The 26158-nt window shown below is 41.2% G+C and overlaps 1 protein-coding gene across 6 annotated transcripts in view; it reads right to left on the bottom strand.

The window, feature by feature from the left end:
• The window catches only part of ZNF385D (zinc finger protein 385D), a 412248-nt gene that overhangs the window by 138747 nt on the left and 247343 nt on the right, over positions 1-26158 (bottom strand). For 4 of the 6 annotated variants that reach the window (XR_008933693.1, XM_056857457.1, XM_056857458.1 and 1 more), the window contains exon 3: positions 14353-14490. The exons of the other annotated variants lie outside the window; for them this stretch is intronic. Coding sequence is in view for 3 of the 4 variants with exons in the window: in XM_056857457.1 (XP_056713435.1) it covers positions 14353-14490 (138 nt within the window). In the remaining variant the exon portion in view is untranslated. The remainder of the gene's footprint in view (positions 1-14352; positions 14491-26158) is intronic. 6 annotated transcript variants of the gene reach the window in all.

Here is a 26158-nt window from a genome sequence, read left to right as displayed (position 1 = left end):
AGTGCCTTCAAGTTGCAGCCGACTTATGGCGACCCCTTTTGGAGTTTTCATGGCAAGAGACTAACAGAGGTGGTTTGCCAGTGCCTTCCTCTGCACAGCAACCCTGGTATTCCTTGGTGGTCTCCCATCCAAATACTAACCAGGGCTAACCCTGCTTAGCTTCTGAGATCTGATGAGATCAGGCTAGCCTGGGCCATTCAGGTCAGGGCAAATTAGTAAGTAAAGACCAGCAAATAATATGACATAGTTGTAACTGAAGATATATGTTATGTGTAGGCTTGTGCATATCGATAAACCTGAACTGAAAATAAACCCGAAATTAGCCATTTCGGTAAAGTTTCAGTTCAGATTTACCGAATGCACATACCTGGGGAGCAAGTTAAAGCAGAATAGGTCTGGGGTGGGGGGCATTTTTTGAGGTAGACTACTGGTAGAGGGGGCGTTCCCACCCAAAAGTGCATAGGAAGCTACCTAAAGGCAGCTCCTCCCCTGGAAACACCCCCATCAATGTCAGCATGAGGCCTTACACTGGAAAAATGCAGCAGCAGCTGTGCTAGTGCCCATGTGGGGCACAGCCCCACTGTGGTGCCGTACGTAATCCTACATTGATGTGTTTGTCTATCTGGGTCATGCTTCCTCCTCATCCTTTTCAACCCCCCACCCTTCAGGATTGCACAGTTAGTCACTCTTTAGAATAAAATCTATCACTCTGTAACAACAATCAATGACATCGTCATTAATGAAAATATAGCCTGTCAAACCTGAAAATTTGGTTCTTTAAGAAATGTAAATAGTCAAAGCTATAATCATATCCAACACTGCCTTTACAGATTCTGCAATTCTCTCTTGAGTTATATGGCCAGAGAAATTTGAATCAACAGTCTTAGATTCTCTGAGTTACAATTTTGAATTGCAATCCAAATCATACTGCAAAAGTTCCTTGTGATGTCCTAAGAAAGGAATGGAGATCAGACACCCATCCATGCAACTAAATACACACAAAATAGCTTGCATGTATTTAAGGAACTTACTGAGTCACAGCCACTGTATTCTTGAAAACAGAACTATCTTTTGTTGTTATAAGCTGTTTTCATGCTTAACAGAATCCCCAGTACTTCCAGTACTGTCTGAAACCATGGGAAGAGATTGCCAGAGCAGATGATTCTAGGATAGATAGGTTAATTGCCTGATTTGCAGTGGAATCCTCTTCAAAGGAGTCCAGTCATGTCCACTGATGTCCATAAGATTAGACTGGAATATCTTGGATTACACAGTTGGTAAAGGATTTTCATACGTTCATAGAGTTGGAGCCCATCAAAAAAGATCCTTACATGCAAGAGAGGGAACAATTACCCCTCCTGGTTGCAGCCCTCCAACTCTTCCCTCATTTTGCTCCTGGAAGTCCCTCATCCCCTCAGGAGTAGTATTTAGAGGTTATTTTGTACTGCTTCAGGAGGAGGTGTTGGCCCCCTGTCTGCCCAGCAACCTGGTATGTCATGGGGGCATTTGGGACCAAAGCCAATAGGGAATAGCATGGCACTGCTCTACCAAGGTGAACCAAAGTTTCTGGGACTTTAGAAGCCATAATGGTAACCTGTGTAAAGCTTCAATTGCTGTCAGAAAGAGATGGGTTGTTTTGCATTCCTCTGACCTTGAGGTAGAAAAGCTGGAACAATAGGGAGTAAAGGAGCCTCCCTCACATCCTTAATGAAGCACTCCAAGCAGACATCTGGGACTGACAGCACAACACCTTAATCCCATTAGCAATCAGAGTTCATTCATAGCTCTGACCAGTCTTTTAGCATATCTAGATTCACCCTCCAGATCCATCTAATTTACCTAGTAGATTAAACCAGGACATCTCTTGTCTACTCCCTTCCAGGGAAAGTCTTCCACACATCCTCAAATATCTAAAACTCTACACTACAGCCATTGCTGGTATTTAATCAGGCAAACTAAGGTATTCTTCTCTGCTGCCATTACCTCATGCTCTTTCATACTTTAATATCTCAACTACTCAAGGAGTAATTAAACTTTTTGTCCCTAGCAAAACCCATTATGTTGCCAGTAAGCATACAGCCCCAGGACTCATTTCTGGGTGTAAGTATTAACCCCTTCGCCACTCCTGTGTGTGCATGTTTTCTTAAATCCAAATGCTGCACTCTTTACGCCTGTAAGGCTCTTTCCTTCTGAGAGACGCTGGCTGTTTCTCTGCTGCTCAGTTCTGATTTCAAGTCTGTTTCTTGGCTTTATTCAATAGTAATGTAGCAAAGCATTGCTAGACTAGAATACTACAATGCACTCTATGTGGAGTTGCCCTTGAAAAACATTCAAAATCTTCAATTGGTGCAGAATGCTGCAGCCAGGATGTTGACTGGAGTTGGTCATAGGGACCTTATCACTCCAGTCTTGGCCCATCTACATTGGATCACAATCTGTTTCCAGGCACAATTCGAGGTGCTAGTTTTGACCTTTGACATGGCTTGTGACCAGGCCCTATTTTGGGTGCCCCTGCCTTCTGAGATTAGGTGGGTGGCAACTTGGGTGAGGGCCTTCTCAGTCATGGCACCAAAACTCTGGAACTCTCTCCCCAGAGAGACTTACCAGTCCCCTTCTGTTGCTATCTTCCACCAGCAGGTGAAATTTTTTTTAGGGGGGGGGGATTCCTCCAGTGATCCTTCCTTTCTGCTCTATTTTTAATTTTTGTTTGTATGGATATGTATTTTAACTTGGCTTTAATGGTTTGAATGATGTAGTTTTGTTTGGTTTTAATGGCTTTTAATACGTGTTTATGTATGTTTTTTCAAGAGCCCCGTGGCGCAGAGTGGTAAGCTGCAGTACTGGAGTTCAAGCTCTGCTCACGACCTGAGTTCGATCCCAAAGGAAGTCGGTTTCAGGTAGCCGGCTCAAGGTTGACTCAGCCTTCCATCCTTCGGAGGTTGGTAAAATGAGTACCCAGCTTGCTGGTGGTAAAGGGAAGATGACTGGGGAAGGCACTGGCAAACCACCCAGTAAACAAAGTCTGCCTAGAAAATGTCGGGATGTGACGTCACCCCATGGGTCAGGAATGCTTGCACAGGGGACCTTTACCTTTTTTTAATGTATGTTTTTAATTTGTTAGCTGTTTTGGTGGCTCTGATAAGGTCAGAAAGGCAGGCCATAAATTTTGTAAGTTAATAAATAACCAGTAGACTATAAATTATTTAATATTTATGTCATAGTTATCTTGTAGTTCAGGACAACTATGCTTTAAGTATAACTGATCATTATTTTAATCTTTGCATTTTTGTATATTGAAACGAACATGATTTATTTATTTACATCATAGCCCACCTTTCTCACTGAGACTCAAGGAGGATCACATGATATAAACAATGTAATCAGACAGTATAAGATATCCAATAAACAATGCAACAGGACTAGGAATATAAAGATTGAAAAGCAACGCAAAAGATAAAGATATCAGACATGATAGACCATAAACAGTGAAGAAAATGGAATTCAAAGAGTCGAAGACAATTCAGAAAGAGGAGGATATGGAGTAGACAACAGAAGTGTCCTCCAGAACCATTCCATTATACTACAGCCCTATTCCCTTTATAAAAAAGACCTCCTGAACAACTGTTAACTGTTAACAATTAATTAAAAGATCACAGTTTTCTGTTTCTTCCCCCCATTTTTTTGCTGTTTTGTTAGGTTGTAGGTCCCCCCTTTTTTTGCTTTTATGCCTCTGCCCTCCCAACCAGCATAACCTCCATCTTGCCAGGATTCATCCTCAGCTTGTTCACTTGTGGCCATTTAACCACATCAGTCATACTGTGGGCCTGAGGCTTCTACCATATCACCAGGCAATATGTATAAAGAATTGTAGGGCTGGGTGTCATCCGCACATTGATGAAACCAAACTCCAAAGCCACAATTAATTTATCCTACGGTAGTGATTGAATAGCATCAGGGATATGACTGAGCCTTGTGGAATTCCACAGGACATGCCCTACACGAATGACAACTGGTCTCCAGCAGCAATCTTCAGTCCAGTACATAAGGAATAAGATTTAAACCACTCCAAAGCACATCCCTTGATACCTACTTCTATCTCTAAACATCCCAACAAGATGGCAGTGGTCCATAGTATTAAACGCAGCAAGTAAGAGCAAAAAATAGGCATGGCCCTTCTCAGTGGGACCCAAGCACCATCAAGCTATAGAAATTGTTGTCCAAGTGGTATAAGTTTCAGTTTCCAGATGATTCAGCCTCCAGTTTTGTAGAAGTAGCAGCGGTTGTTTCAACTCTGTGTCATGCCTTTTAGTGCTAATTCTGACCCTCTTGTACAGTGTTAACTTTTCCAAACTGGGTTTCTGCCTAGTTAATTGAAGCACGCAACCAGCATATGTTCTGCTCAAGTAATTGCGTGAAGTTCAAAGTATCATATCTAAACAGTCTGCAATCTCTCGTGCCTTCAAGGCACCATAGTCCTGGAAATGACTCCTTAATTTCAAGCCAACATAAAACTTTAATTTATTGAAAAGTGCTTCTGCTTTTTGATGGGAAGGCAATTTATATGCACCCACTGGAGAATTATGTTAAGGCTTAATTAAAAGCAGCAATTCACATATGAACTTCATCCATCCCTACTTAAATTTGTCCTGAGTTTCAGATTCAAAGAGGAGAAGAATGGCTTAAAAACCAGTTGTAATTGGATTTATGTATGCACAGCGATTTCTACTGAAGAATTGTCTTTAGGAGTGAGATCTTTCTAGCAAGGAAGCCTGGCTAGACAACCATCCAGCCTATACTCCACTCTCACTTCTCTGCTATCTTTAGAGGCTTCTGCCTTGGGTAGTGAGTATTCTATGAATTCCAGTATTTAGGGAACTGCAATTAAAGACAAAGATAAAGAGACGGGAAGAAAGGAATAGGGTATATATAAGCAAACACAAATAAATGTACTTAAGATTCATAGCCACTGGGGGATGAGAACTATGGGTTTAAGCCAAATGCATCACGGAATAAACCAGTGAAAAGAAAGGATTATCTTTACCAATCTATACATCTGTCTAATAAGTCTGCAAAGTAATTCTGATTTAATTACAAAACATTAGAATCTCTGAATTGTAAGCCCCCCATTCCCCCAAAAAAATAATACAAAAGGCAAATTCAACAAAAAAGATTTCAGTTCTTGTTAATCTACACTTAAAAAGCTGTATGAAAAAATACATTTTTTTCAAAGCCCTCCTTGTTAATTTGGTACATTTTTTGGCCCTGGATTGGCCCGGTTACAGCCTCCAACTTTGAACCAAATGGATATCGGGCCCCGACTCTGTAGTTTACCACAAGAAATTGTGATTTTTGCTGAGCCTGCCGCGATGCTGAACAGAGTGATTGTTGTGCACGAGCAAACTGCAAGTAGCTGTTAAAACTTGAAAAGTAACAATATTGAGAGAAAGCACTGGGGAGGGGACACTTTGTGTAACACTTGTCCAAATTGATTTTACAACAGAAAGACTCCTCCAATCAGAGAATTTCAACTGTGTTTTATCCTACATTATATTATGGGGTGAGGGGAAGCGTACATCTTTGTTGTGTTATTGTTCTAGTGACTTTTGGAGAACGCACGGATTCAGCTGAAGGCACCCAGGACCATTTACTAACCGGGGTATTAGCACTGCCAACTGAGTTAAGATAAGCAGCTGCTGACACACCATGAGAACCAGATTGCACAGGACTGGGTTCCACACATAAGGGAGAAAAGACACCCCCCTGGGGTACCTGACAAAAAGAAGACCAGTCTCATGACCAATAAGAAGAGCTCCGACTAGTATGTTGTTTTGGTTAACTGGAAGATGTTAGGGTTATGGGGATTTCCTGTCCTCTGGAGGCCAAAGTAAATAATGAATGAGGGAAAAATTAAGTCCATGTCTCTGTCTCTACCTCTGAGGAGTGGGACACCATGTACTGCCACTGCCCAAACGAAATGTAGAAAAGTCCAGGAGAAAGACAGGCTATGGAGCAGCCTTTTCTGTCTAAGCTGCCTTTTCTGTTTGGGGTCCTCCTGCTTTGAGAATGGTGTGTCTTGAGGCCTCCAAAGGCCTATCCGCACCTTGACTTCCCTTTCTCCTAATTCTCAGGAGGGCTGAGAGGCTCACAAGCTTTTACGATTACTGTCTCTTCAACCTTCCTGGATCCCTGGACAGGTACCAATGAAATGGCATCAGCTTGCTTGTTAGGAAACTGAGATATAACCAGAAGGGCAGGAGGGCAGCAGGCTGGCAATTAATGGTTTAACACTGAGATTTAGATGGGCTAACATAATTAAGCTGGCTCTCATGCTTACAACCTTTTGTTTTATGTGTATTTATAATGCCTATAGGTTTATGGTTCATCTTTCTACTACCTAGTGTGTCGTCTCCTGGGGTCTAGTTTAGAATTATGCTACAGACTCATGTTTTTATTTGTTCATGCTTCTGCCCTGCCTATTCATGCATCCCATAGTTTTTGCTGCAGCCATGTACATCTTTCTGATGGTTTGTATTCATCTGATTCAGTTTACCATTTGCTTTCGTAGCATATTGTGCAATAATGCCTTCCAATAAACCACTTAATTCATATCAGTAACAGTTTGGAGTCTGTGGGCACTTTCACACATGCAAAATAAGGCACTTTCAATCAACTTTCAATCCACTTTAACAATCTATTGCAAGTGGATTTTGCCATTTCACACAGTAAAATCCAGCTTCAAAGTGCATTGAAAGTGGATTGAAAGTGCGTTATTTGGCATGTGTGAAAGTGCCCTGTGTCTTCCCGCTGACAGCCATGTACTGGTTGGGGTGATAAAGACATTTAAGAACAGAGGTCACCTGCTTAAGGGGACTGAATTAACAGTCTTTATGGTCAAAAGTACAGACCTCATGTACATTGGAACTAGAGAATAAGGAATCAGCTACTGGAAAAGTCTGTTTCTAGTTGTAGTCAATTTTACCTCAAAAAGTGGTGGCAATCAACCCCATTCTGAACAGAAGGCACACCATGTGAGTATTCTGGAATGGAAGTCTGTTTTCTGGAAGGGCTTGAACAAGTTTGTTCACCACTTGGTCAACACATGTAGGAAACCAGGCCTATAGAAAGGTGAGCCAGGCCCTAGACAAAAAGTGGACTCTCCAGACAGGCATATTCTAATGTCCTACCAGAAGTTGAGCTTAGGAGTCTTAAGACACGTATGGGCAAAGGTTAAAAGTTCTTACAAAATAACAGATGTGTAAGTTATGTATAAGGTTGCCAACCGCCAGGTGGTGGCTGGAGATCTCCTGGGATTACAAGTGATCTCCAGCCGATAGACATTAGTTCATCTGGAGAAAATGGCCGCTTTGTTTAATTGGATTCTATGGCATTGAAGCCCTTCCCCTCTCCAAATCCCACCCTCCTCAGGCTCTGCCCCGAAAATCTCCAGGTATTTCCCAACCTGGACCTGCCAACCCTAGTTATGTAGCAACTAATATTAATCTCGTCTATGTTGAGTTTTAGTAATAAATTGCTATTGTTCATATAATTGAAGTTTATTCACTGCTCACTCTGATCTTATAAAAAAGGAGACTAGAAAGCTTTTAAAGAGAAGGCAGTAATTCCAAGAACACAACATTTATAAGCTGTATATAAAACTTAATATACATCAACTTCATATATGTTTAAAACCTCCCATTTACAATTTAAAGCAACAGTTATTCCAGTACAGAATTGGGCTAGAATCATAGAATATCTACTTTCCCCTAGGGTAGCAGACAAATTTGTAATACGCAAAAAATAAAGGAATTAAAGTGCTAAGGAAAATTTCTAAACCATTTTCATTTATTTTTCACAAATGATGAAAATAAATGCAGCTCATGTTCAATTACTGACTATCCTGTCAAGTGACTTTACAGTTTTAGACTGGCATACAATGAGAGATAATAAATGTTTTTTACATCCTTCTCTATATCTCTTCAGACTGAAATTATTAGACTGCAAATGGGAACTGCAAGGAATTTAGAAGGGAGGAGAAAATCCACCCACCCTCAATGGTCCATGCTTCCTTCTCCTGCTTCTTTTCTGCCTTACCTGCTCCTGCCTTTCTCTTCCTCACCCTCCACTACTGTCTCTTTATTATTGCCTGCCCCTGGTGCTGCTGCCTCCACCCCACCACTGCCTTTCTCCAACTGAGTTGTCTGCCCAATCAAATACCATCTCCTCTTCCTTCCTTTGCTGTTTCTTCCTCTGGCTGTCTGAAGTTCACTTTCCCTCCCTCTGCTACTCTTCCCTTGCCCTCCCCCTCACTGATGCTGCCTTATTTTCCTTTATCCAGGCAGCAGATACTATGGGTTCCTTTCAACATTGAGTAAGGAGTTAAAAGCAAACTTTAAAAGGAAACTGCAATCTCACAATGGAGAGTTATGTGATTCAGTTCTCTTCTTATAAGTTGCACTGTTGGGTTGTTTTCAAAAACCTTTCAATTTTGTGTGTGTGTGTGTGTGTGTGTGTGTGTGTGTGTAAAGGGTTGTCAAGTTGCTTCTAACTTATGGCGACCCTATGAATTAATGACCTCCAAAGCATCCTATCATTAATTGCCTTGCTCAGCTCTTGCAAACTGAGGACCGTGGCTTCCTTTATTGAATCAATCCATCTCATGTTGGGTCTTCCTCTTTTTCTGTAGCCTTAATTTTTTTTTTCTAGCAATATTATCTTTTCCAGTGACTCTTGTCTTTTTATAATGTGACCAAAGTATTAAACCTCAGTTTAGTCATTTTAACTTCTAGAGAGAGTTTAGGCTTGATTTAATCTAGAACCCATTCATTTGCCTTGGGGCAGCCCATGGTATCTATAAAACTCTCCTTCAACACCACATTTCAAATGTATCAACTTGCTTCCTGTCAGCTTTCTTTATTGTCCAGCTTTCTCACCCATACATAGCAATGAGGAATACTATGGTATGAATTATCTTGATCTTGGTCTCCAGCAAAACATCTTTACACTTACAAATCTTTTCTTCATGGCTGCCCTTCCCAGTCTCAATCTTCTGATATCTTGGTTGTAGTCTCCCTTTTGGTTGATGTAAGTTGTGTAATTCCTCAGTAGTCATTACTTTTGTCTTCTTGATGTTCAGCTGTAATCCTGCTTCAGCACTTTCTACTTTAACCTTCATTAGTAGTTTCAAGTCTTCACTATTTTCTGCCAGTAATGAGGTGTCATATGTACATCTCATATTGTTAATGTTCCTTCTACCAATTTTCACTCCACCTTCATCTAAATGTAATCCAGTTTTCCTTATGTTATATTCTGCATATAGATTGAACAGATGAGTGTGTGCGCTATCAAGTCACAGCTGTCTTATGGTGACCCCGTAGGGTTTTCAAGACAACAGAGGTGGTTTGCTATTCCCTGCCTACGCATGGGCTGACAGAGTTCTGAGATAACTGTGACTGGCCCAGGGTCATCCAGCAGATTGAACAGACAGGGAGATAAAATACATCCTTGTCTGACACCTTTGCCAATTGGATACCATTCTGTTTCTCCATATTCTGTACTAGCAGTAGTCTCTTGTCCAGAGTACAGATTGCACATCAAAACAATCAGATGTTAGTGAACACCCATTTCATCATAAGGTTTTCAAGGTAAGAGGCAATCAGAAGTGGTTTACCATTGCCTTCTTCTGCGCAGTACTAACCAGGGTTAGCTGGAGTGGCACTGCCATTGTCTCCGAAAGATCCTTTGCCAATGCCACCTTTCATTGCTGCTGCTGCCCAGTAGCTATCCGTCAAGGATTCCTCCACCCCCATCACCACTGGAACTGTTCGTTCTCTTCTGCTGATGTGGCTGTTGATTTATGAAGGGGGTGGATGCATCTTAGTCTGGTGTCTCAGCTCTTGACAGAGTCTAAACTCCTTATGGTATTTCTCTCAGCTTTCCTGACACACACAAACCCCCTCATCACGTTAAGGTGTGGGTCTAATAGGAGGCACATTTTTTTAGTAGTTGGATTTTTGTAGAAAAATCCCCCATTGTGCAAATTTTTTGATCCACACTTTGAGACAAAGTTCATCTAAGATCAGAGAAGTAGCAGCACTATTGCTTACCAAAATGAGAGGAATGTGGTATAGCAGAAATTAGTAGGAACGATATAGTTAGGGTACTACAGCAGTTAATTCTTAATATACTAAAACTTCAAATAGAATCATTTTTAATATATCAAGAACAGTGTCAGTATTATAATGGTGTCAGCATTCTGCCGAGGGTGCCTTTTGGCATGTATTTTATTTTAGCTATTTTAAAATTATTTGAAATGATGTATGGAGGTTGAGAAATTTCATGCTCCTGAAATTTTAGATTATATTCTATGTCTACAGAACACAGAGGAGACATTATTAATTTTTCAGATACTCACAACCTTGCAAAGGCTTTTAAATACTTTTTATAGGTTACAGCTAGGCTTGGAGCTAACAGCGTCCGTGTGACTAGCAAACTTGAGCAGAATGCTGTGATCATACTATAATTAAATAAGTCGATATACTTGCATTTAAAGTAGATGGACAAGATTGACAACCTAGCTCTTTGTTTTAAGAATCCCGAGTCATTCAGACAGTGAGATGGGGCAGAAGGTGGCATTTAACTGCCACCACAGCGCAGAAGCTGCGTGAAAGGAACACTACGTCCTTACAGGCAGGAGACACAAGGCGACAGCACAGGCAGTGGATGCTGACAATCAGCTCTATGTGGATGTGTTGCAGCTGGCCCGTCAGCAACAACCTGAGCATGTATGGAGTGCACTGTCTGCGCAGTTGCTGGTGGGGGACATGATTGCTCTCTTTAAGTATTTGAAAGGCTGTCACTTAGAGGAGGGCAGGGCAGCACAGGACAGGACTCGCAATAATGGGTTTAAATTGCAGGAGGAAAGGTACCAGCTGGATATTGGGGAGGGGGGGTTTACAGTAAGCGTTGTTCAACAGTGGAATCAGAGGTGGTGAGCTCCCCCTCACGAGTAGTCTTTAAGCAGAGGCTGGACAAGCACCTATCAGGGATACTCTAGGCTGATCCTGCATTAAGCAAGGGGTTGGGCTAGATGGCCTGTATGGCCCCTTCCAACTCTATGATTATATGATTATATGAGTCAGCAGCTGCATACCAGCAGCCCCCTTCCACCATCATGTGCATCTCCCACTGGAAAAATGTGGAGCCTGTTCCTTCATGCTTATTGCTCTGCAACAACATCCAAGTACTGACTTTCACCTCCCCTTAGCAGCTGTCTCTTCTGCTGCATCGGGAAACTTAAAGGGAAAAACAGTTTTCTCGATGGCTGATTAGGCAACCCTAAATTTAAAAAAACAAAACAAAAAAACTTCTGGTGGTGCTTACATGTTTGAAACATACATATCAGTAAGCAGATTGGCGGTAAATTATTTTCTACACCTGGTGCTTCGGCCTTTTGCATATTAATGTTAGAGCTGTTTATGCTACTTCTGTAAGCGGAATTGGGGGTACCGGTATGCCTGCTCAAGGCCTAGGAGATGCCTGAAAAATGTCACTGGTTACTGTTGCAAATGGAGACAAATGTGCACATTAAACTGTTTGTTTTACAAACATTGTCTACTTCATGTAGAAGTTAGTAGAAGTTAGATCAGCAACACAGGGAATGATCTCTACTGGATATCAATCTGCTGAACAGATTACCTTGCATTTGCTAGATGCACTCTAAACACCAGGTACAGCTTTGTTCTCTTTGTTAGAAAGGGCTTTTCCAAAATTGGACCAGTGCAGACGTACAACGGTTCCTTTGAAAAGCACCGTTTGCACGTTCAGAGACAACCATAGACATATGCACCTTCCCCATCTTCCCTGCTCTTTTCACTTGTCACTATTAATCTTGTCACGTCTACACCAATGCTAACTGTGATTACTGATTACCAGGTTCCATCTTCATCTGTTTCAAACTTTGCTTCATATACTGGATAAGATTAATAATGTCCACTATGGATAGGGTTGGGGCAGATATGCAATAACCTCTGGATAAGGCTAACAAGAGAAGGGAAGGCCAGAATTTCGCTGGGTGGAGCCACTGTGAATTCTGGAGACTGGTTTATAATTTATAAAACAATATTTGCAAATGATTAAGGCTGTTGCTGATTATCATCTATTATGTAGTCTGCACCTGCTGGGTGCTCAATAGAAGAGGGTTCAGCATTTCAAACACTCGGACCTAACTTCAATACTTCAGCTGCATATTAAGAAATCAAAGATACAACTGAAGATATTCAGTTCAACTACAGCTGACTGTAAAAATTGTCTCAAAATCCCTCAACATTTAAAATTTGAGTAGTACAGACTTGTTGTCAGGCTATATTGTTTGCTGCATCCTATCAACTTTCAAATCAATATTAAACTCACTGCATTCAAGTTATAATTTTTGCCAATTACTGAATTTCAAATTTCTAGTGAACTCCACTGCTAAGAATTACATGTTGACCGTCAAATGCTAAAACCTGTATATCAGCTGCTATTACATAGTATTTCTGAAAGACTAATTACTAATGCACATAATTTATCAGACACACTGAAATACTAAACACCATTGCTCATTGACCTCACATTATGCCAAATATTGCCAAGCATGAAAATGAAATATCAAATTTAAACACAACTATGAGCTGTCCAATAATGACATTGTAGCATCAGTTCTTGCACAAGATAAGTGCTCTGGAGGGGGCAAAACAGTAGCTCGAATTATCTGCAGAATGTTTGCAGCATTTAATGTCAGCAGCAAACAGCACCAACATTACTCCAGCCGTTAGATCATTTACAATGCAATCCTAAGCAGAGATATACCCTTCTATGACCATTGAATTCATAATCATAGGACTTAGAAGAGTATCATTCTGCTTCAGACTGCACTGAGAGGAACCTAATGAAAAGCATTTAAATACATGTGTGAATAAAATATGTAAACTTTTTCTCTGCACTTAAGAACAAACATATTCTCTTTCTCCCCCTATGTAAATAATTTTTAATCAGCAAATGGGAAGAGGCTGGGGATGGCAGTGACATTATTATTTAATTGATGCCTTCATAGCATTTTATATACAGGCACAGTAGCCCCAGCTGAACACTTCTGGTGTGCATGTTGGGAGCTCCAAAGTGTGCACGCAGCAAAGCACAACAAAAGCTGTTCCATTCACTTCAGTGTTAGGCACAGGGCCATCAGACACTTCTGACTCCATTTCAGATTTAAGTTCTGCACCCTTACTGCTTTATATCTAATGAGAGACTTATTTGGAAATCAACATGAAGAAACCCTGTTGCTTCCCATGAGTTTGCAAGGCCTGGCTTTTAGAGGAGGAGGAGGAGGAGGAGGAGAAGGAGAAGAGTTGGTTTTTATATGCCGACTTTCTCTACCACTTAAGGGAGAATCAAACCGGTTTACAATCACCTTCCCTTCCCCTCCCCTATGAGGTAGGTGGGGCTGAGAGAGCTCTAACAGAGCTGTGATTAGCCCAAGGTCACTCAGCTGGCTTCATGTGTCGGAGTGGGGAAACCAACCCAGTTAACCAGATTAGCATCCACTGCTCATGTGTCTGAGTGGGGAATCAAACCTGGTTCTCCAGATTAGAATCCATTGCTCCAAACCACCACCCTTAACCACGACACCATGCTGTCTCTCTAAGGGGGGGGGGGAATGAGGTCTTCAGTATAATCAGTACAACCCCACTCTCCCTACAAAAGGACTGAAAGAAAATATACACATGTAGATATGCTATTTTGGCACAAAATCAGCACATAAAACAAGGCAGCTGCTATACCCACTCAACGTTCCTTGCTTTAAAAATCACTTTGAAGCATATTTTAAAATATATTAACAATAAATTCTCAGCAAATAATATTCTATTAAAAGGGTAGCTACCTCTATCTACATTATTCATGGGAAGGCAAGTATTCTGAACCAGCCCAGCTTCTCCTGTGCATGCTTTGAACAAGGCAAAAACTTTATGATGTCTATGAGCTTTAGATTGCATAATTTAAATTTTTAAAGCTATTGGGAATCTCTGCAGAAGGTATATTGCTAGCCCCTAGTGCATGGTCAAGTCTTGCCAATGACAAGGGAATAGTACCAGCTTTTTAAAAAAAAGCTTCAACTGTCAGGTAAGTAGATTGACTGGATAAGTATTTGATACCTTTCATGCACAAAATGATTAACATGTGGAATTCAATACAATGGCTACTGCCACTCAATGGCTTTAATAAAGGATTATACAAGTTCATAGAAAATGGATCTATCAATGACTTAGACATAATAGCTACAAATGAAATTGAATTGTTCAGAGGGAGCAGACTTACTTCTCCGATCAGTAGACTTCCAAAGTTAGTCCCTACCTCTTTTGAATCTTCTCTACCCAGAGCCAGCCCTGGTAATTTTTTGGATATAACTGAGTTGCAGAACTGTGGCCAAGAGATGTGCACATTCTTGTTCTGAAACTATATAGAAAAGGGAACAAAAGTTGGAACACAAATTCCTGAAACACTCCAATGCAGTGAATGAAAAAATCCATACAATGAAAACCACTGTTTACCTAGTCAATGAAAGATGCCTTCCTACCCACAGGATTATTGGGTTAAACAAGGTTGTATTGTATATTGAAATATAATTCATTCATTAAGAAAATGTAGTACATCTTAAATGGCATCCCCATAGTTATCTCTTCAGTGCTCTGAATTATGGAAAAAACAATACCCTACAGTCTTGTACTTGACATGTCTGAGCAGAAGGAATATTTGATCCTAAATAAATAATTTTCTGCTTTGGAATTCTGATATTTCACTATAGCTTTGTTTTATCAATAATGATGACAAAATTACCCTATGCTATAAATGTACCCCTGGAGAGTATCAGAAATTTCCTATTTCCTCCTTTTGTAATGCTTGTTTGAGAAAATTCAGAATGGGTTAATATTAAGTGCTCTTCAATCAAGTTATGCAACTGTGAAAAAAACCCTCCCATCTCTATGGCTAAGCCAAAATTGAAGGGACTTGTGTCATTTTTTGTGTATCACAGCAGCAAAGCTTTAGGTCTGAATTGTCTACAAGTTTGGGAGACCTGAAGTTTGTGGCCAGGGGTCTCACCAGAAAATGTCCAGAAAATGGTCATTCACAGCATATGCTCAGCACATCCAACTGGGTCCGCTGGTCACTGGCTGTTCACTCTTTTTGGGAGTCACAAGGATATTCTAAATGTTAGCTCTGATTAATAATTGAACTGGAATTTTTTCCCCTCATCTTTCCTGGCCGTGCCTTCTCCTGGTTGGCATTTCTTGTTTAGTATTGGCTAGAGGTAATTTTATCTTTTTTTTTGTTACAACTTTGGTAGAAGGAGCAGTGTGGCGCTCGGAAAATACCATTACTACTAAAAGCTACCTTGGGAGACACCTGCACGCTCAAAATGCTAAGATCATGAGTGGGAATGTTGTCTGTGTTACCAAACAAAGGCAGATGGGATCCATTGATATCCCAGCTCACACATAGCTCCACTCATCAGAGAAATAGACACATTTATCAGATGTAGCTCAAAGTTGAAGGAGGAAAGGTACCATGGTATAGCCCAATCTTGTCAAATCTTAGAATTTAAGCAGGGTCAGTACTTGGATAGCAGACCATCAAGGATGACTCCGCTAAGGAAAGCAATGGCAAACCCCTCTGCTTCTTACTCGCCTTGAAAGCCTCTTGCTTGGGTTGCCACGAGTTGGTTGTGACATGACAGCACTTGCATACATATGTAGCTAAGGTTGCCAGGTCCTCACTAGACACCGGTGGGAGATGGGGGACAGGGTTGCCAGATCCAGGTTGGGAAACATGTGGAGATTTGGGGATGGAGCCTGGGGAGGACAGGGACCTCAGTGGGGTACACTGCCATACAGTCCGCCCTCCAAAGCTTCCATTTTCTCCAGGGGGACTGATCTCTGTAGTCTAGAGATGAGCTGTAATTCCAGGGGATCCTCAGGTCCCACCTGGAGTATGGCATCCTTATATGTAGCTCAAGGTTGAGCTGATTGCTACCCGTGTGACCTCTTGACTAACTATCCCTAAGCTTTTCAATACTGAAGGATTTTACCTACCTATTCCACACTGGTCTCAATATCTTATGTGTTAGGCTATCTCTTTTCCTGTAGTAACTTTGGTGGAAGTAAGCCCCACTAAGTAGACTTGAGGAGGATGCTGAATAGGGCTGCTTAAAGTTGTTCTTAGTGCGGCCTGTTTTAGTTCCAACTGTTGGCATTTGATTCTTAATTGCATTCTACCTGCAAGATCCTTTATAGAAAGTAGTTTACAGAAAGCCTATTTATGTATTGCCACTTACTGCAATATTGCCCACTTAAAGGTAAAAATGCATACAGTGTACCTCAGAAGTACGCACCTACATCGATAAATACATAAATACAAATATATAAATAAAATAAGCATAATTTTGAAATATCAGGAAGTCTGCTTTTTAGAATATTTGGATACAATGTCGTACTAGGATCTAGGAGACTCAGGTTCAAATCTCCAGTCTGGCAAGGAAGCTTTCTGCGAGACCAGTCACATACTCTCAGCCTAACCTACCTCACATGATTGTTGTGAAGATGAAATGGGGAATGAGAGAATGTTGTAAGCCATGTTGGGTTTTAGAATTAATTATTTTTTTAGAATTAAATTCTTATAATCATAGATTTAGAAGAGGCCATACTGGCCATCAAGTCCAACCTCCTGCTCAATGCAGGATCAGCCTAAAGCATTCCTGATAAGTGTTTGTCCAGCCGCTGCTTGAAGACTGCCAGGGGGAGCTCACCACCTCCCTAGGCAGCTGAATCCACTGCTGAACTACTCTGAATTTCCTAATATCCAGCCAGTACCTTTCCACCCGTAATTTATACCCATTATTACGAGTCCTATCTTCTGCTCCCCATGGGGAGAAGTGAATTCGGGTATAAAAGAAGTATATAAATAAAAAAATTTAACAAAAAAATTCTACCTTTTTTGCAAAAAACTGTAAACAATTACGTGCAAACACAGACAAACATAACTGACTATAGTTGCTTTCAAAAGAAAGACTCTACAGTAGAAACTCTGCAGCTAACTTATAATTGCACTATCGCATAAAGTAGGTTTATATGGCTTACTGAAAGTTTAAACAATTATCTTATACAGTACACTGAGGTTAATTGTGCACATTACACAGCATCATATATGCCAAGCTACTGTATACTTGTTTTTCTGTATTTTGTCCTGAACTATTCAATGCATTCTTAGGATCCATTTCAACAATACAGCGATTACAGCAGCCCTTTATGGTGAATTATGGCTTATTAACAAAGCTATGCATCTAGGATATATTCTGCTCCCAAGTGGATAAACAAAGTCCATATCCTGCACACACAATGGATATTTTATAATTACAATGTTCAGCATATAAAATTCAGGGTTTTAAAAAAACCCTTTTTTTTTACAATGACAGGTGACTCAGGTATCTACTAAAAAAGGAGAAGAAGCAGTAAATGTAGATAGAACTGTACTAAAATGGGAGGTTCATAGAACCATAGAGTTGGAAGGTACCTCTATGGTCATCTAGTCCAACCCCTGCACAATACAGGAAATGCACAACTATCTCCCCTCTTCACATACCCCCAGTGACCCCTACTCCATGCCCAGAAGATGGCAAAAAAAAACCCTCCAGGATCCCTGGCCAGTGTGGCCTGGATGAAAATTGCTTCCTGACCCCAGAGTGGCAATTGACATCTCCCTGGGCATGTAAGAAAGGGCCATGACAGCCAACAAAATATAGTTCTAAGATCTAGTTTGTGTTCCAGATATCAGAGTATACCTACACAGAGCATAGCATTTTTCTAAAGCTACAAACACTATAAATTGCATTTTTACTGAAATGAAACCTGATGTATTTTGGATAGCACATTTTGCAATTATGAAGCACCCTATCAATGAATGCATCTCTGACAACTGAAATATAATATGTTAAACCAGTTACATTCATACACTTTTCTCTTGAACCTGACCTAACTGCTAATCTAATTTTATGCACCATCATCTGCAACTGAAGTCTGAACCCTTGAAATATCTGAAGGGCTCCAAAACACCCAAATCTACCATGAAGTTCTCCATTCTATAATCATTCTAGCCTTTCTCATTTACACTTGTTTTCAATATGATTTTTTCTAAAATATGGGTGATCAGAACAACAAACCACATAAAATCTTGTTTTAACTTGATACTTTGCCACTGGTACAAAAATGGGAAGACCTGTGATGGCCTTCATTTATTTAGTAGCAGAAAAAGTATTGATTTAGATACCACAATTTTTGGTATCCTCTCTTTAACATTTCCTTCTGCTTTTCAGCTGATATATACAACAGGCACAAAGTTAGTTAGCAGGTAAGGTCAAATGTGTTTGAGCAGAATTGGTACTCAGATAGTAGTTCTTTTCAGATGTTCCCTGGGAGTAGAATGAAGACACTTGGAAAGGAGTAGGATCACTGTGGACCCAACCTATGCCATTCATTGGAAGAACTGTACAGTGTTTGCATGTATGGCCTTTACAATTTGTTTAGGATCCCTACCCTGATTCCCAATTATGTTGAGTCAGCAGTATCTGTGTAGGGCTCTATATGAAACCTTGTACAGATGACATATTTAAGGACAATCAAATGTGTGGAGGGGCTGTGGCTCAGTGGTAGAGCATCTGCTTGGCATGCAGAAGGTCCCAGGTTCAATCCCTGGCATCTCCAATGAAAGGGACTAGGACAGTAGGCAATGTGAAAGACCTGTGCCTGAGACCCCGGAGAGCTGCTGCCAGCCTGAGTAGACAATACTGACAAAGGGGGTTACCGCACTTGTATTCCCAGCGATGTATTAAGAGTTTGAAAACGTTATAAAAAATACTGTTCGCACTTTGTTTGGCCCCTTTAGCTGAGAAGACGTCTTCCAACCATTTATAAGCCGTGGTATCCAAAAACCCTTTTAAAGCGATGTTTTTTATAACATTTTCAAACTCTTAATACATCGCTGGGAATACAAAGTGCGGTAACCCCCTTAGATGGACCAAGGGTCTGATTCAGTATAAGGCAGTTTCATGTGTTCATGTGTGTGTATGAGAGAGCTGGCATATTGGCTAGTGTTGGAGTAGGACCTAGGACAACTGGGTTTGAATCTCCACTCTGCCATGGAAGCTCATCGGGTGACCGTGGGTCCATCACAATCTCTTGACCTAACTCACATCACAGGGTTGTTGTTGTTGTAAAGGTAAGGAAGAAGATGTGATAAGCCACTTTGGATCCCAATCAGGGAGAAAAAAAAGACATAATTTAAAAATGAAAAAAATAAACATGGAACAGCACCTACCTACATGCAAGCAGTATATAAGAATACTCTGTCCCCACAACCATGAATGTTAAAAAAACAATATTCCCCTTTATGTGCATCAGCTTATCCCTAGTCATGCCATTTGTACTGGGCCCACATGTTACAATGAATGTCTGTAGTTAGGGTGCATCTTTCTACCTCTAAAAAGTGTTGGCTGGAGAGAGGAAGGTTTAGGGAGGGAAGGGAGGATTATGGATGTAGCCAGAACAGCCAATTTACCATGAGACTTCTACCTTGGGGAGAATGCTTCAGCTCCGTTCTGTTTTCGTATTGGATTCAGGAAACACATTTTACTTCTGTCCCCAAAGGAGGAATCATTGTTTCGATGTACCATAAACATTCATTCTGTGCTGAATACATCCTTCCCCAAAATTGTTCTGTTATGCACTGTAGAATTGCCATAACCAAAAGCATTCATTATTGAGTAATTTTGCAACAATGGATTTAGAGAACAGTTAATCGTTTAACTCCTGAGATTGTAAAATGCATAATGATGAAGTAGAATTTTGTCATTACTATGGATTCAGTAAGAATCCACAGATGTCCATAGTTTACTCACCTACACATGCGGGAGTGGGGGGGGTACATCTTTGCTTGGTACATGAAAGAGGAATCAAAGAACACAATTCTTTTGGCATTGCATAAATTCTGCTTTTGCCAGAAAGGAAGAAAAACACATCACGTCTCCTGTTCAGCAGACAAGAGCAGTTGTGGTTTTCTCCTTTTCTTGTTTCCACCACTTTCTAATAATTGCAAGATATTTTTAACCACGTACCTCCTACTATCCCGGGAGAGGATCGGAGACCCCCCTGGAGCCAGCCTCACAGTTCTCAAGTTTTCACATTTTTAATATTGGCCTTCTAAGAGCACTGCAACATTTGAAACATGTATTTTCTTTTGCATGTGCCTAATGTTTCACTTTGACTCCTGTTCTTAGAAAACACATGCTGTACTTATACACATTTAATTCCTGTTCATAATGTGGATTATAGTGAAAACCTATTGAGAATGAGGGGAGGCCTCATATTTAAAGGGCTTTGCTGGCACGACATCTACTTAATTGAATGAGGCTTGAACTGCTGAGGCAGTTCAAAAGCGGCGATATTAGCAACAGCCTAAATAGCATTTTCAAAGTGAGTTGCCAACAGTACCCTAAAATCCCTTTGGCTTTCATCAATGTTTATAATTACTAAGCACTTCTAAAACTTTGAACATTTCATTCTGGGTGGTTTACTGGAGATTTCATATTTATTTCTTCTAGTGTTCTCCAGTTTCTCTAAAGTCAATGTATTCCAGACCCACCACAACTGCTTTCTTCTTTGTTCTGGGGGACAGCAGCTTTTTGTCCGGAAAAGCCCTTTTTATCATTGTTTCCAGCAAAAAAACCCATTCTCTTTGAAATTGCAAGTCTCTTTCAGGCAATTTTTTTTATTTAACAAAAAAAATTCAGAGCTCTTATTTGTGCAATCGGGAGATAAGTTGAATAACTTGGAATAATTTCATATTTTTGCCTCTAGAGATTAGACAAAAATGGAATTCGATTTACAGCCAACATTCCTTCAAAAACAGCAATGAATAGATTGGGAAGAAGAAGGTGGAAAAAAGTTTCTTCCAAATATGTCATTCTGCATTCACTTGCCTGCAGTACCAAAGAAACTGGTTTCAGTTCCCAAAAAGTTTACCCGCTTTTCTTCTAAACTCTGGCAGCTGCCATGGACACAACAAATATTCTATAGTTGTGCAAGCAATGGTGTTATTTATTAGCTGACTAGTCATCGGCATGCTATTATTTAAGCTGTTATTTAACTAGTTTTAATCATTTCTGAAGAACTTGGGCAGCGCAATCCTGGGGCGGGGGATAGTTGTGTAGTGGCTGGGGACAGCAAAGCCACAGTGCAGCTGAGCCACCTCCTAATCGGCTTGCTGCACCGAGCCAGCAAGTTGAAAATGCAACTTCCTCTGACCCCCGTGAAACTGCTCTATGCAGTTCCACAAGCTTGCGCCACCATTTTTGCAGGTGCAAGTTTGTGCTGGCAAAAGGGGGTGTTTCCAAGACAAACGGGCTCAGGGCACTGACTAAAGTTAGTCCTGTCCCCGGGAATGCCCTTTTTGGTGCTGGTGTAAGCCCCTGCATTGGAGGTACGCTGCCATCACGAATGCACTGGTGCCCATGCGTGGCACTTCCATGCCGCTTCCCGGCGCTGGTGTAAGTGGCCCAGTGTAAGTGGCCTGGTGCTGGCTTAAATGCCCATTTCAACTGTGCAAGTGGCACTTATGCCAGCGCCGGGATCACGTTGCCTCCTATGGGCTTTCACTCCCCCCCATAGGATAGCATTGTTAGTCTACTGGCCATGAGACTGAGGATTTCACTCCCATGAGTTATTTGTTTTCCTGAACTGATATGCAAGAACGCGCAACTACCGACCCATCAGCTTGACTTCTATACCAGGAAAGGTTTTCGAACAAATCATCGAACAGTCAGTCCTTGAGCATTTAGAAAGGATGGATCTGATTACTAAGAGCCAGCACGGGTTTCTCAAGAACAAGTCATGTCAGACTAATTTTATCTCCTTTTTTGAGAAAGTTACTACCTTGCTGGATCAGGGGAATGCTGAAGACATAGTTTATCTAGATTTTAGTAAGGCTTTTGATAAGGTTCCCCATAATATTCTTGTTGACAAATTGGGAAAATGTGATTTAGATCCTGTTACGGTTAGGTGGATCTGGAATTGGTTGACAGATTGCACCCAAAGAGTGCTTGTTAATGGTTCCTCATCCACTTGGTGAGGAGTGACTAGAGTGCCTCAGGGATCTGTGCTGGGCCGTCTGTTGTTCAATATCTTTCTAAATGTTTTGGATGAAGGAATAGAGGGGATGCTTATTAAATTTGCCGATGATACTAAATTGGGAAGGGTAGCAAATATGGTAGAAGGCAGAGCCAGGATACAGGATGATCTTGACAGGCTGGAGAATTGGGCTAAAACCAATAAAATGCATTTCAACAGAGATAAATGTAAAGTTCTGCATTTAGGTAGGAAAAATCAAATGCATAATTATAGGATGGGGAAGACTTGTCTTAGCAGTAGTGTGTGCAAAAAGGATCTTGGGGAATTAGTAGACCAAACACTGAACATGACTCAGCAGTGGTAGCTAAAAAGGCAAATGCGATCTTGGGCTGCATCAACAGAAGTATAGTGTCCAGATCACTTGAAGGATGGTATTGCTTTACTGTGCTCTGGTTGGACCTCACCTAGAATACTGTGTTCAGTTTTGGGCACCACAATTTAAGAAAGATGTAGACAAGCTGGAACGTGTCTAGAGGAGGGCAACAAAGATGGTGAGGGGTCTGGAGACCAAATCCTATGAGGAAAGGTTGAAAAAGCTGGGTATGTTTAGTCTGAAGAGGAGAAGACTGAAAGGGGATATGATAACAATCTTCAAGTACTTGAAGGGCTGTTATATAGAGGATGGTGCCAAGTTGTTTTCTGTTGCCCCAGGTTGGACCAGAACCAACGGGTTAAAATTAAATCAAAAGAGTTTCCGTCTAGACATTAGGAAGGATTTTCTAACAGTTACGAGTGGTTCCTCAGTGGAACAGGCTTCCTCGGGAGGTGGTAAGTGCTCCTTCCCTGGAGGTTTTTAAGCAGAGGCTAGATGGCCATCTGCCAGCAATGCTGATTCTATCACCTCAGGCAGTTCATGAGAGGGAGGGCATCTTGGCCATCTTCTGGGCATGGAGTAGGGTCACTGGGTGTGTGTGGGGGAGGTAGTTGTGAAATTCCTGCATTGTGCAGGGGGTTGGACTAGATGATCCTGGTGGTCCCTTCCAACTCTATGATTCTATGAAGAACTTGCAGGGAGGTGCTCATTTTCCTTGCCCCAACCATTTCCTCTTTCCATTCCCTGAAAACCCTCATAATCTCTCCCCTTTTCTTGCTTCCTTCTCTCCTTCCCACCTTTCAGTCAACCTACCTTTATCTGCCCCTCCCCCATCTTCAAGGGGGAAATGAATAGAAAAAATGGGAAATTTGGGGGGATCACTAAAAAAAACCCTTTTCTTATTCAGCTTTTTGCTCATTCCAAATATACAGCATGAAAAAAGAATAAGGGCTTTCCAAAAGAAAAACTGGGAAATTTGGGGAGCATAAAAATCTCCTCTTGTGCTGTAGAAATATACAATATTTTCACTTTTGTTAAAACGTAAATAATTTTGGCAATAATTAATTTGCTATAATGTGCTTAATGATAATAAGTTAATACAGGGTCCAGTAATTTCAATGTTATAAGGGTTAGATTAATATAAAACATGCTGGCAATCCTACCTATTGTGGCTCTGACTGAGTTTCTGTCCACATGATACACTTTCTTCTGTTCACTACTGAATTTGTTTTGTACCTCAATTTTTACTTTGTCTACAGAGTATGACTGCACTAGGGTTGCCAGGTCCCTCTTCGCCACCAACAGGAGGTTTTTGGGGCGGAGCCTGAAGAGGGCAGGGTTTGGAGAGGGGAGGCACTTCAATGCCATAGAGTCCAATGGCCAAAGTGGCCATTTTCTCCAGGTGAACTGATCTCTATCAGCTGGAGATCAGTTGTAATAGCAGATCTCCAGCTAGTACCTGGAGGTTGGCAACCCTAGATCGCACAGAGGACATGGCCATGAGTACACCCTTTCCCCTCTTTCTACATATTCTCTATGGTACTTTACAAAATAGTTTAACTCTTCTTCATGGTTTGTGTATTTCTTTCCTATATTATTTTACGTCTGCTATTTCCCTGTTATGTTTTTTCCTGTTCTTTTGGCCAGCACTCCTGAATTACGTTTGCTTGCATTCCTGTGGTATATTCTCTCCATTTCAGAACTGCAGCAATTCCACGAACGGTTCCTTCAATACGTAGCTGTTTTGATAGCATAACAGACACTTCGTGTCTGAACATTATTAAAATGGTTATTGCTCTATGTAGAAGATAAGTGTCTTTTGCATCTATGTAAGAATCAAAAACATTTCGCGTACTGCACCTCTGGGCTCTCGCTGATCCTTTTGTGTGACTTTTAAACCAGGGAGACGCATTTCCAAGAAAATAAGTTTAGCAATTTATTCTCAGCTAACACACTTCACTTTGAAGGACCACTACCTGGGTGCATTCTGTGGGCAACAGAGTATCAAAACCATTGTCTGAATTATGTCATCAGCTTTTGGGATAATATGCTTGAAATGGATTTTGAGTATTCTCACTAGCAACACACAACTGAATTATTCTTTATAAATAAATCCTCAGAATACTCTATTGTTTGTATTCCATGGCTGTGAGATGGAACGACCTTATGTAAATGCCACCTTCGCCATTTCTCTCACAGGTGTAGCCAAATTGCTTTTGCTATAAATGTCACTGCAGTGATTACAGGGTGTGTGTTTTAAAAAAAATATGCTTGAAAGCCACTATGCTAAACCCGTTACACTGTGCCTTGCTGAAACTCTTCCAATTGACAAAATAGGGGAAAATATGTAATGTGTCGATACAAAACATTACATAGGGCACTGATGAATACAGTATAGTCTTACGGCCTGTTCAGTGGCTCCTGTGAAGAAGGGAAACAAACATTAGGTTATCTAGAGCAAAAAAAAGAGAAAAAGGGAGAAAGGGGTGGGGAAGATTCAATAATTTTTAAAAATGGGGAAAATAATTCTTAAAAAGGTATTCACCATAAAAGAAGTACCATACATAGAAAAATTCAAAATGCATATCTATATATCTAATTCTGAACATGAATCCAGAGTGCAGCTCAAAATAACTGCACAATTTGGTAATGTACAGAGAGTGGGTTTTTTTCCTTTTAATCCTAGAGGAACCCCCAGATTTACTGAAAAATCTGGAAAAAAATAGTGTCCCACCCAAAGTGTAAGATAAAAGAAAAAATGAGATCCTCTGAGATCTCAGCCACTATTTGGGGGGTTGCCTAGCAACCCCATAAACACTGTTGAAGTTGGTGGCAGAGAAAAAGAGGTATATGTGTGGGATGGAAGGAGGAAGGGAGATAAACCATGAATAGTAGGGACAGGAAAGAAAAAAAGAAGAGATCTTAGATACAGAGAGGAGAGAAATAGGAGGAGAAAGTGGGCTACATGGCCAGTGGTGTCAGGAAAAGGCTTGGAGTGGAAAGATTCTGTGTTCTTTCTACTCCCTCTGCTCTTTTGCTACCATTTGACAGGTGATGGGGAGAGGGCTGGACTTGGAGCAGAAATGGCGGTGATGGAAGGGTTGTGAGAGGGAGGAAGAAGGCCATAGCTACAGGAAGAAGAGGATGTGGCAGAGGTCAATTGCTGCTTTGCCAATTTTACTTTTCATGATCTTGTAGACTCTCTAAATAAGCTAAGAGCTCCATAGTTATTGTCTAAGATATTAGGATAATGACCACCAGCCAAGCATCTAGTGTCTTGGATTCCCGCTGCAGGCTTGCACACTTACAGCGCATTCTTGAAAGGAATGCCTGCGCCGGTTTTAGGAGGCAACCCAGCGGTGCCAAAAACCCGTGCGACCCTCATAGGGTCGCACGGGAGATACGCCTACAAAACAAAAAGGGGTGTTCCTGAGCCGAAACGGCTCGGGAGGCCGACTAACGTCGGTCCCTCCCCCACACAGTGTCGGAACACCCCGGGAATGCCTCCCAGGGCGCCGGAATGCCTCTCAGCTTGCCGCGGCGGCCTGCGCCAGCATCCAAGCCCAGCACTGCCGCA

This window comes from Euleptes europaea, chromosome 11, assembly GCF_029931775.1.
Source record: "Euleptes europaea isolate rEulEur1 chromosome 11, rEulEur1.hap1, whole genome shotgun sequence".
NCBI classification, from domain to species: Eukaryota; Metazoa; Chordata; class Lepidosauria; order Squamata; family Sphaerodactylidae; genus Euleptes; species Euleptes europaea.
Note: the sequence above shows the minus strand (reverse complement) of the source record. Positions and strands in the feature narration are given on the sequence as shown.